At 37.6% G+C, this 12,270-nt stretch overlaps 1 protein-coding gene across 1 annotated transcript in view; it reads left to right on the top strand.

Moving 5' to 3' along the window:
* CEP135 (centrosomal protein 135) overlaps nucleotides 1-12,270 on the top strand; it is an 80,607-nt gene that overhangs the window by 27,926 nt on the left and 40,411 nt on the right. Inside the window, exons 12-15 of the mRNA XM_017849286.1 lie at nucleotides 1,450-1,602; nucleotides 2,531-2,675; nucleotides 3,372-3,397; nucleotides 6,578-6,637. Of these exons, the coding sequence (XP_017704775.1) occupies nucleotides 1,450-1,602; nucleotides 2,531-2,675; nucleotides 3,372-3,397; nucleotides 6,578-6,637 (384 nt within the window). The remainder of the gene's footprint in view (nucleotides 1-1,449; nucleotides 1,603-2,530; nucleotides 2,676-3,371; nucleotides 3,398-6,577; nucleotides 6,638-12,270) is intronic.

Below are 12,270 nucleotides of genomic sequence, written 5' to 3'. Positions count from 1 at the left end.
GAGATTAATTATTTCCAAGTGCAGGTGAGAGGTACCTCACAAATATCTATCATTTACCAAATCTACATTGTATGTGGTATTGGCACAACAGATGTTGAATAATATAGGCCAGGACTCTTTTCAGTGTATCATATTATCAAATTATCCCTTCTTGACACTTCTGCATTTAGTACTGGTAACATTAAGATACCATAGATCCCAAGTCTACATTTATTATGTTTCTTTTTTTTTTTTAATAGGAAAAGGGCATACAAATTCATTTACATGTGCATGGGGAGAATCAGAGTGCTCTCATCTTTATTTTCTACCATAGTGATGAAGACAGTGAATCTTTTGAATTGTACTGAATTGTAGGCATCTTTTAAATTGTACTAAATTGTAGAAATGTTGGTAGCAGTTGCTTATTCAGTGAATATTCTTAATATATACTGCCTGGTAGAAATATTTGCATTCATTTGACTGTATAAAAAGACCTCCTGTAGGTCTGAAGCTGAGACAGTTGGGGGTTTGTATGCCTGGCGTATTGATCTTAGATTCAATCATAGAAAACACTGAGGAACGTGTTAGGCTGTTACAGTTACCTGTACTGGGTGAGCAGGCACACAAATACCCTGCTGGCCCCTTCTCTGGAGAAGATAAACTAACTAGTGGCTCTAAAAAATTACCAGGCATCAGAATCACTTAGAGGGCTTGATAAAATACAGTTACTTGGCCCTACCCCAAAGTTTCTTGACTGAGTAGGTCTGGGTTGGGCTTCAAACTCCAAAATTTGCATATCTAACAAGCTTTTAGATACTGCTAATGCTTCTGGTCTGGGGATTACACTTTAGGTACCACTAATATAAACAACTTCGGGAGAATAAAAGTTGAAGCATCTCATGGGATCCGAACAAGTACCATCATTGGCAGCTAAGTCTCTTCTGGGAACTTGAAGGCCAGGAAATTTGCCCGATACTGCCAGTGCTCTCATCTGCTCTCATCATAGATTTTTAAAACTGTGTTCCTGGGCCGGGCACGGTGGCTCAAGCCTGTAATCCCAGCACTTTGGGAGGCCGAGACGGGCGGATCACGAGGTCAGGAGATCGAGACCATCCTGGCTAACACGGTGAAACCCCGTCTCTACTAAAAAATACAAAAAACTAGCCGGGCGAGGTGGCAGGTGCCTGTAGTCCCAGCTACTCGGGAGGCTGAGGCAGGAGAATGGCGTAAACCCGGGAGGCGGAGCTTGCAGTGAGCTGAGATCCGGCCACTGCACTCCAGCCTGGGCCACAGAGCCAGACTCCGTCTCAAAAAAAAAAAACAAAAACTGTGTTCCTTAATTACATTAAAGGCACTTGTGTTCTTTTTGTCTGGTAGCATCTTTCAGTCAATCTCATCATCAGTATTCTTGTGACAACCATGTGGTGATGATTATAACATGATAACTTTTGTTTTTTAATTATGTTTCAGGGTGATTACAATTCAGAAATTCATCAGATCACAAGAGAAAGAGATGAACTTCAGCGTATGCTGGAAAGATTTGAAAAATATATGGAGGATATACAGTCAAATGTTAAATTACTGACAGCAGAAAGAGATAAACTAAGTGTCTTATATAAAGAAGTAAGAAATTTATTATAATTAAGCCAACAGATTGTATAGAACCAGTTAACTATAATGGAGCCCGTATATATCCTTCACATTACTATAATATATGGACCTGTGATATTTCTTCATAATTAAAATTAGCAGTAGTAGTTTCTACGATCATTCTATTTCTAAAACACAGATTTCTCTTATTTTTTCATATTTATCCTTTCCCTTTTCTAGCCTATCAATGTGTCAGATCAGTTAGAGATAGTCTCCTTTTTCTAAAACTACCTGGAACAGGTCTCAGCCTGACTCTGAGCCAAATTTATGCTTGGAATTCAGACATGTGGGGAAATGTCTGTCAAAACAGTAGGTAGCACCCACTATTTGGATATATTGGCTATTTAGGACTTAGTCTCTAAATACTGTACTCTAGGAAGAGGGAATTGGTATTCAGCTTGGCCCCATTAACAAAGCCTCAGTTGTTAGAAGGCAAGGTAAGTCTGAGCAAAGCATGGTGTCTGTTACCTAAATTTGTTCACATACCCATCTCCCATGAAATCCTACTGCTATTTTGAGAAGGGGAGGAGGCATACAAGTTAAAGGTCAAGTTGAAAGAGTCACTTACTGAGTTTTTTGGGGGGGATTCTGCAGTGTAAATTGATCCACTTCTGGGTTTTCCCCATTGCTAGCAGCTTCCTTGGGTCTGCCTAGTTAATTCCTGCTTGTCTGCTGTCTAGCTTCCATATTTTGTGGCTGGTACCTCCCTCAATCCCCTTGTCTTTTTCTTTCTATTATTCTTACTATTATCCTTCTACTCTCATTTTATTGGGATTTGGGAAGAGAGTGAAGGTAGCATGTGTTCAGTATGCCTTTTTTAACTGAAAACATATCCAAAGTATTTTTTATTTATATCTTTTACCAAAGTGCCTTTTTAATTTATATCTTTTCATTCTTTAAGTCTCAAGAAGAATTATCTGCCCTAAGAAAGGAATCCACCCAAACCACAGCACCCCATACTATTGTTAGTCTTATGGAAAAGGAAAAAGAACTTGCGTTATCTGACTTAAGAAGAATTATGGCAGAAAAGGAAGCTTTAAGAGAAAATTAGAGGTAAGAAGATTGATGTGTTTTGAAAAGTAATTTGTTGAGAAAAGAGGTCTTTGTATGGATTTTCCTGTGAAGTTACTATTGGCCAAATCCAGACCACTTTGTTTATGTATGGCCTGTGAGCTAAGAATGAATTAAGAAGAAGATTTTCTTGTTGAGAAAATGTTATTGGATTACCTTGCTCATTTGTTTCTGTATTATCTGTAGCTTCTTTTGTAGTATGACCCATGAAACCTAACATATTTACTGTTTTTTACAGAGAAAGTTCACCAATCCCTGAACTTAATCTGAAGTTTCTCATATGGGAAGACATTATCTTTGTTTGTTTGTTTTTGTAACAGCTTTACGGAGATATTCACACACTATATAATTCACCCACTTAACGTATACCAATTCATTCGTTTTAGCATAGATGCTCTTTGACTTACAATGGGATTACATTCCAATAAACCCATCGTAAGTAAAAAATGTAACTTGGAAAAAATGCATTTAATACCCCAGTAAACACATTGTAAAGTCTTACATTGAAAAATCTTAAGCCATTGTTAAGTCCACATGCTCCTCAACTTATACTGGGGTTACGTCCTGATAAACCCACAGCAAAGTCAAAAATGTAAACCAGGGACTGTCTGTGTATTCATAGACTTGTGTAACCATCACCACAGTCAATTTTAGAGCATTTTCATCACCACAAAAAGAAACTCTGAAGAACATTAGCGTCACTCCCGATTTCTCCCATCCCCTCTTAGCCACAGGCAGCCACCTGTGTCTCTATGAATCTGCCTACTCTGGATATTTCATATAAATTGAATCATTTGATACGTGATTTTAAAATGTCTTACTTCTCTCATTAGCGTAATGTTTTCAAGATTTATCCATAGTATTGCTAGGAACTTGTATACAACTTTTTGTCTGGATATATATTTTCATTTCTCTTGGGTATACTCCTGGTCATATGGTAAGTCTGTCTTTAACCATTGAAGCCAAACTGTTTTTATATCCACCAGTAGTGAATAAAAGTTCTAATTTCTCCACACTGTCACCATTACTATCTGCCTTTTGTATTATAGTCATTCTGGTGGGTGTGAAGTAGTCTCCATTGTGACTTTGATTTGCATTGCCTTGGAGCTAATGAGGTTGGGCAACTTTTCATATTCTTATTGGCCATTTTTAAATCGTTTTTTAGAGAAATGTCTGTTCAGATTCTTTGCCAATTTTTAAATTGGGTTATCTCATTATTATTGAGTTGTAAGAGTTCTTTATATATTCTAAATACAGTCCCTTATTAGATATGTGATTTGCAAATACTTTCCCCCATTCCGTGGGTCATTTTTTCACTTTCTCAGTGATGTCTTTGAAAAACAAAATTTTTAAATTTGGATGAAGTCCAATTTATTTTTTTCTTTGTTGCTTGTACATTTGGTGCCATATCTAGGGTCAGTACTTTATAGTTTCTTTTATAATCTCCAAAAATATAAGTTTATTAATACATATAAAGCACTTAACAATGATTAGCACATAAGTACTAAATCCTAATATTATGGAGTCCATAGTTTAATTGCAATCAATATTATTGGATTAATGCTTTGAAAGTAGCACCTAAAATTAGAAATAAAAACATTTAAGCATTATGAGCAAGTCTTTATGTCACAATGTTCAGTTAAAGTTTCACCCTAAATATAACAGTTTAAGAATACTTTTAATTGGAATCTTTTGGAATACTGCCTTCCGGAAAGTGTTTTCTTATAAAATAAGTGTTAAAATTGCCAAATGGGAAACTTCTGTGCAGTATGGCAGCTTTTAGCGCAAGCTAAAAGCTACTTACCCTTTTCCATATCTTTTGAAATCACCAAAGAATGTAAAAATAGGATTTTTTAAATACAGTAGTACTGAAAACTTGGAAAAAGCAACATTCGTATTACCAGAATCCTTCTGGGTTGTAGGAGGCAGGATTTTGTGAGTTTACAACAGATCTTTTACTTAAAAAAGTAACTTATCTCAATCCTTAAACCTTTTCCAGTGTTTCCCATTATTCCACTATCTAACCAGTTGTCGAATCCAAGCATCATCCATCACTAAGATCTCCTTGAAAGCTCTTATCTCTCAATCACCAAGTCCTATCAGTGCTATCTCTTGAAAAATATTTAACATGTATTAAGCCCTTCCCATGTGAGAGGTCCTGTTCTATTAAGTGCTTTTTACATGGGTTTTCTCAGTAAATCTTCACAATAGCCTCTTTTTTTTTTTTTTTTTTTTTTGAGGGGGAGTCTCGCTCACTGCAACCTCTGCCTCCCAGGTTCAAGCGATTTAGTAGAGACAGGGTTTCATCATATTGGCTAGCTGGTCTCAAACCCCTGACCTCAGGTGGGGTCCACCTTGGCCAAAGTGCTGGAATTATAGGAATGAGCCACCACGCCTGACCTGTAATAATAGCCTTTTTAAATAGGTACGGCTTACAGATGAGGTCTCTGAGTTACAGTGAGTTTAAATAACTTGCCCAAGGTCATCCAGCTATGAGTTACAAGGAATCTGGTTTCTGAGCTCATGTTACTTTTTCTTGAATTTGTTTACTTCGTTCTTTCCCCTGCTACCATCCTGTTCTGGTCATTGTTCTCCCTCACCTGCATTATTGTATTATTGGCCCCTGTACTAGTCTTTCCTCTTTTAAATCGATATTTCACACTGAAGTCAGAGTTACCTTTCAAAGATATAAATCTGATCATATCACTTCCTATTTAAAATCCATTAACTGTTTGAGGAACTTCAGTGATTGGCCTTTGCCTACCTCAAGGTCTAGCCTTTTCCCCCTAAACTCATTTCCCCTGTTCACAAGACTCCATGCTTAATGGACTTTTTCTTGCCACCAGCCTTCTACATAGACTATTGAAAGATTCCGTCACATCTTCCGCTCTTCTTGTCTAGCTAATTCCTATTTATCCTTTAAGTCCAGGTCAAACATCATGTCATTTAATGGGAAATGAACCCTAGAATCTAGATTCCCTTTTGATATTTTGGCATAAAGTTCCTTTTCCTAGCAGAATATTCATGGATTTGATTTTGAGCTCTTATTTAGGTTTTATCTTTTCTACTAAGCTACAGTATCTATGATGTCGAGACTTTATCTGCTTTACTCACTACTATATTCCTGATACCTTGCTTGGTGCTTGGTATAGAGTATGTATTCAATACTAGTTGAGTGATTCAATAAATACATACAATACAGTGACTAACCAAATATATAATCCGAACATCAGATGTGTCTGTTTCTTTTTTAATGAATAACATGGATGGAAATATGAATCCGTGCTAGAAAAACTCTCAGTGAACATTAAGTTATATTTCTTATCCTAGACTTAGCAGCAGTAAATTGGATAAAGTAATGTAACCAGAAAAATAGTCCCTGTGTTAATACTGTTGACCAGCCCCTTATTGAAACTTGCATCTCTTGTATGGCCTTGTAGTGTTCTGTTTCCTGTGTCTTCCTGATCTTGTCTTCCTTTGCATTTTGTTTCTCTTACATCACCTCTTGTGAGGGCATACTCCTGAGCTTTTTATTTAACCTGCTAGTTTTGTCCTTTTATAGTTGTGCTATTATGGATTAATCTATATAAATCTTTATAAATGAATAGTTACTAATCTGTGTCTTCCACTACAATCACATACGGAGGTAGAGAGTGTAAAGGATGAGAACCTATTGTGCCTTTTTTAAACCACAAACCATCATTTTTGTAAAATGTCTGGTGATTTTCTTTCTAAAATATTTCTGTGTTTTATGAAAGCACAAATACAATATAATAGAACTGTAGACTGACATTGCTTACTGTTGTGATTTTGTTTTGTTATCTGATATAAATGAACATTTTCTTTAACATTCTTTTCAGCATATTGAAGAAATGAGTCTTTTGGAAAATCAGAATTAGAGAAAACTATTGAACATTTGACATGTGTTAATCATCAGGTAATGTATCAAACTGGATTTGGGGGTATCTTGTGTTATATGAATAACTATGTCAATTGTAGTTTTAATACACTATTTTTTAAATTTAATTTTAATTTTTATTTATTTTTTGAGATGGAGTCTCTCTCTGTTGTCCCAGTTGGAGTGCAGTGGCGCAATCCAGCTCACTGCAACCTCCACCTCCTGGCTTCAAGCAATTTTCCTCCTCAGCCTCCTGAGTAGCTGGGACTACAGTTGCGTGCTACCATGCCCAGCTAATTTTTTTTGTATTTTTAGTAGAGATGGGGTTTCACCATGTTGGCCAGGCTGGTCTCGAACTCCTGACCTGACATTGTGATCTGCCCATCTTGGCCTCCCAAAGTGCTGGGATTACAGCGTGAGCCACCACGCCCGGCCTAATACACTGTTTTATACAATACAATAGCTGGACATGGTGGTGTGCACCTGTAGTCCCAGTTACTTGGGTGGCTGAGGATCACTGGACCCCAAGAGTTAGAGGCTGCAGTGAGCCATGATGACGACACTGCACTCCAGCCTGGGCGACAGAGCAAGACTACAACTCCTTAAAAAAAATCACACAATAGTATACTAGAAAAGCTGTATAACAGCAGTTATGAGTGTGTACTCTGAAGGCTGATTACTTGGGTTCAGATCCATCTTTGCCTCCTATTACCTGCAGGCAAGTTGCTTGACCTTTCTGTTCCCTGATTTCTTTATTTGTAAAATAAGAATAGTACTAGTACTTACTCATTAGGGTTTTTGTGAAAATTAAATGAGTTAATGCATATAAAGAACTTAGAAGCATGCCCAGCATATTGTAAGCTCTTAGTAGGTATTAGCTATGAGTATTGCTATTTTGCTGTTGTAAAAAAAATCATATAGGCCAGGCATAGTGGCTCATGCCTATAATCCCAGCACTTTGGGAGGCCAAGGTGAGGCAGGTGGATCAGTTGAGCCCAGGATTTTGAGACCAGCCTGGGTAAGATAGTGATACCCCAACTCTACAAAAAATTTACAAATTGGCCAGGCATGGTGGCAGGCATCTGTGGTCCCAGCTACTTGGGAGGCTGAAGTAAGAAGATCACTGGAACCTAGGAGTTCAAGGCTGCAGTGAGCTGTGATCACACCACTGCACTCCAGTCTGGGTGACAGAGCAAGACCCTGTCTCCAAAATAAGAAAAAAAAATTATATAATACCAACATAGAGTAAAAAGAGAAATTCACTTCCATCCCTTATTACTCTCTCTAGAGATAGGATTTTAACAATTTGGTATGTTTTGTTTTATAATTTCAACTTTTATTTTAGATTCAGGGGTACATGTACAGTTTGTTATATGGGTATACTGTGTGATGCTGAGATTTGGGGTACAGTTGATCCCATCACCCAGGTAGTGAGCATAGTACCCAATAGTTTGTCAACCTTTGATGTGTTTTGTTTTGGCTAGCTTCTATTACTAATATGCCTTCACTGTCTTAATTTATTTGCCTTTCTAATTCTGTCATCTGAGTTGGTTGAAGTGTCACCTCATCATGGTTTATATTTTCCTGTATCTTTGTGTGCCTGGTAATTTAATTTTAGATTGGATGCCAGACATTGTGATGTGTGTTGCTAGATAGTTTGTATTACTATGAAATACTCTTGAGGTTTGTTCTGGGATGCAGTTAAATTACATGGGAGTAGCCTGATCTTTTTCAGCCTTGCCTTTAAGCTTTGTTAGGTGGGATCAAAGTAGCGTTTAGTCTTGGAATAATTTTGTTTCACTACTGAGATAAAACCCTTTTGAGTACACTACCTGTTGTCCTATGAATTATGAGGTTTCCAAATGACTGATGGGCACAGGAACTTTTCCTGGCCCTGCATGAGCTCTGAGTATTGTTCTCTCTAGTTTGTTCGTGGTTCTTTCCCTGGCCTTGGGTAGTCTTCTCTATGCTGAGCTCTACTCAGCCGAAAACTTAAAGGGTACCCTTTATAGATCTGTGTAGCTCTCACTCTTTGCACCTCTCCTCTAATACCTGTCCTGCAAACTTTAGCTGCTTTGGCCTTCTTTGACACTCATGCCTGTCTTCTGAACTTAGGGCAGACCACTGGGTTCCATGTTGGTTCCTTTCCCTGTGTCACAGTCTGGAAATTTTTCAGGCAATAAGCTGGAGCAAATGTAAAGATCATCACATTTGTTTCCTGTCTCTCAGGGGTCACTGGTCATCATTACCTGATGCCTAGTGCTCTGAAAACCATTGTTTCGTATATCTCATCCAACTTTTTAGTTATTTCAGGCAGAAGAGTAAATCTGGTCCCTATCACTCCAGCTTGACCAGAAGCTAAAAACAGTAATATTAATTACTGGAAAATGTATCTGAAGAAATTACTAGAAGTCATTGGAAAGAAACAAATAAGAAAATATTTTAAAAGTTAAAATGTTGGAGAATAGCCTGAGATGATCTAATATTCAGGCTAATATTTAGTTAGAACTTAAGGAGGATATAATAGAATGTAGGAGAGACAGTATTTGAAGAGATAATGATTGATGATTTTCTAGATATGAAAACACAGGAACCCTCTGATTCAAAATGAATTCCAAAAGCATGACACATCCCAAGCAAGATAAATAAAAGGAAAATGCATACAATTTTAGTAGTCATGAATAATACAATTTATCTATGGATAAATTTATAGAATCTTTATAGGAAACATTATGCAACCATATTGAAAGTCATTGAAGAAAACCTAAGTGGAGGATTATATCAGGTTTATTAAAAGGTTATAAAATAACATAAATTTTCCCCAACTTGATCTATAGAGTTGAGGTAGCTCTAGTTGAAATCCCAGTAAGATTGTGTGGGGGGTGAGGGGGAAGAATTGACAATAGATCTTAAAATTTACTTGGAAGCAAAAAGCCAAGAATCACAGAAATTTTAAAGAAGAACATGGTGCTAGACTTGCCTCCCAGATGTGATGCCTTTAGAGTCATAGTAATATGTAATAGGCTGGACACGATGGCTCACACTTGTAATCCTAGCTCTTTGGGAGCCTGAGGCGGGAGGATCACTTGAGGTTAGGAGTTCAAGATCAGCCTGACCAACATGGTGAAACTCCATCTCTACTAAAAATATGAAAATTAGCCAGGTGAGGTGGCACACGCCTGTAGTCCCAGCTACTTGGGAGGCAGAGGCAGGAGAATCACTTGAACCCAGGAGGTAGAGGTTGCAGTGAGCTGAGATCATGCCACTTCACTTCAGCCTGGGTGACAGAGCAAGACCGTGTCTCAGGAAAAAAAAAAAAAAAAAAAAAAGGCCGGGCGCGGTGGCTCACGCCTGCAATCCCAGCACTTTGGGAGGCTGAGGCTGGCGGATCACGAGGTCAGGAGATCAAGACCATTCTGGCTAACACGGTGAAACCCCGTCTGTACTAAAATAATACAAAAATTAGCCAGGCATGATGGCGAGCGCCTGTAGTCCCAGCTACTCGGGAGGCTGAGGCAGGAGAGTGGCGTGAACCCGGGAGGGGGAGCTTGCAGTGAGCCAAGATGGCGCCACTGCACTCCAGCTTACACAGCGAGACTGCGTCTCAAAAAAAAAAAAGAAAGAAGAAATAATAGAACAACGGGGATTGAGAGAAACTGATCAAACCCAGTAGAGAGCAAACCCACAAATTTAAGAATTTGATCTGTGAAGTAACTCAGATCAATGGGAAAAGGAATGATTATTCACCGATTCTCAGACTATTGGCTATTCGTATTTTAGAAGGAAAAAATTGGATCCTAAGTCAAATGTGCCATACCCAAAAATCAGTTAAAGGTTACTTGCAGCCTTGGATGTTCAAGATATTACTACATTTTTAAAAGAAGTACAGGAGAAGATCTTTTTGACCTTGGAGAAATAATAATATCAATCATTTATATAGCATTCACTATGTTTCAGATACTTTTCTCAACATTTTATACCCAATTATTTTAATTTTCACAACAGTCATATAAAGTAAATGCTAATATTGTCCTCATTTCACAAATAAGGAAACTGAGGCAGAGGGGAACCTTGCCTAAGATCACACAGCTAGCAGGTGTCTGGTGCCAGCATGTGTGCCCGTAAACAAGACACAAACACGAATAAGTTTATTCCTTAAAGGAAAACACTGGTAAGTGGGACCACATTGACAAAAACATCTGTTTCTCTACTTAACTATAAATCGAAAAGACAAGCCACTGATAGAACAATTTGTTACACATTTAATCCCCCTCCCCTGAAAAGCCTCAACAGAAGATGTGAATGAATAAACTCTTCACGGAGGAAGAAAAACAAATGGCTAATAAACATAAAAGATAATTCTACCTCAATAATGGGGGAAATGTAAATTAAAACAGTAAAATCATTTTACATCAAGGCATTAGAAATTAACAAGTTGTAACATGTATTAGCAAATATGTGTAGCTCCTGGGAGTGCAAACTTCCTATCTGTTCCAAAAAAATTGGTATTATCTAGCAAAGGCATACCCTATGAGCCAGCAATTCCCTTTCTAGATATGTACTGGATATGATGGAGCTCAGCAAAATATGATCCCCAGGGCAAATGCAACCTCAAGTCTCTTTTTGCAGCACGGTTTTGCTTATTTATTTGTATATTGTCTGTGGCTGCTTTTGTGCTAAGATGGTGTAGTGGGGACTCATCGTAAGGCTGGCAAAACTGACTTTTTTCTTGTAAATTTTTTTCCTTTAGTTAGTAATTGACTTTGTTTTGGTTTGCTTTGCTTTGTGTTACCGGTTTTCTTTGACCCTATTGCTAATTTTTGTCAAGAGCTCTAATGTCTCTGACTTATGCCTTTAAATATGTTTTGAATATACAAACGTCAGTTTCAGTTTTTTTCTTCTAAAAACCTCGCTTCTAGAGCTGTGTATTCTTATTCCTTTACTGTCATTTTAGCAGTGGTATTAGAGGGAGGTGAGATAAAATATGTGTGATCAGTCCACAGTTCTAACTGGAAGACTTACATTTATTACTAATATTTACTGATTTTAAAATTTAAATATAGATCATTTTCCCATCTAGAATTTATTTTTGTATGTAAAATAAAGAAGAAATCCAGCTGAGTTTTTTTTCCAATGAGTAAATTTCCCCACACTTATTTATTTTAAGGAGACAGAGTCTTGCTCTGTTGCCCAGGCTGGAGTGCTGTTGTATGATCACAGCTCACTGCCTCCTCCAACTCCTGGGCTCAAGCGATCCTCCCACCTCAGCCTCCCTAGTAGCTAGGACTACAGGTATACCATCATGCCTGGCTAATTTTTTAAAAAATTTTATTGTAGAGACAGGGTCTCACTATGTTTCCCAGGCTGGTCTCGAGCTCCTGGCCTCAAGCAGTCTTCCTGGCCTCAAGTGATCCTCTTGCATTGGCCTCCCAAAGTACTAGGATTAAAGGTGTGAGCCACCATGCCCAGCCCACTACTCTTATTTTCGAAGTTTATCCTTTTCCTACTTCCCAAAAATGCTATCTTTTCTAAATTTACATCTGTACATTTTTTTTTTACTGTTTTCACTTTCATAAATTTGCTTGTGCATTTGTATGTGAAATCATCACTGTTCTAATTATAATAATTAGAATAATTATATATATAGAAAATAAATAATTATATATATAGAA

Source organism: Rhinopithecus bieti, unplaced genomic scaffold, assembly GCF_001698545.2.
Source record: "Rhinopithecus bieti isolate Rb0 unplaced genomic scaffold, ASM169854v2 scaffold_31527, whole genome shotgun sequence".
NCBI classification, from domain to species: Eukaryota; Metazoa; Chordata; class Mammalia; order Primates; family Cercopithecidae; genus Rhinopithecus; species Rhinopithecus bieti.
Note: the sequence above shows the minus strand (reverse complement) of the source record. Positions and strands in the feature narration are given on the sequence as shown.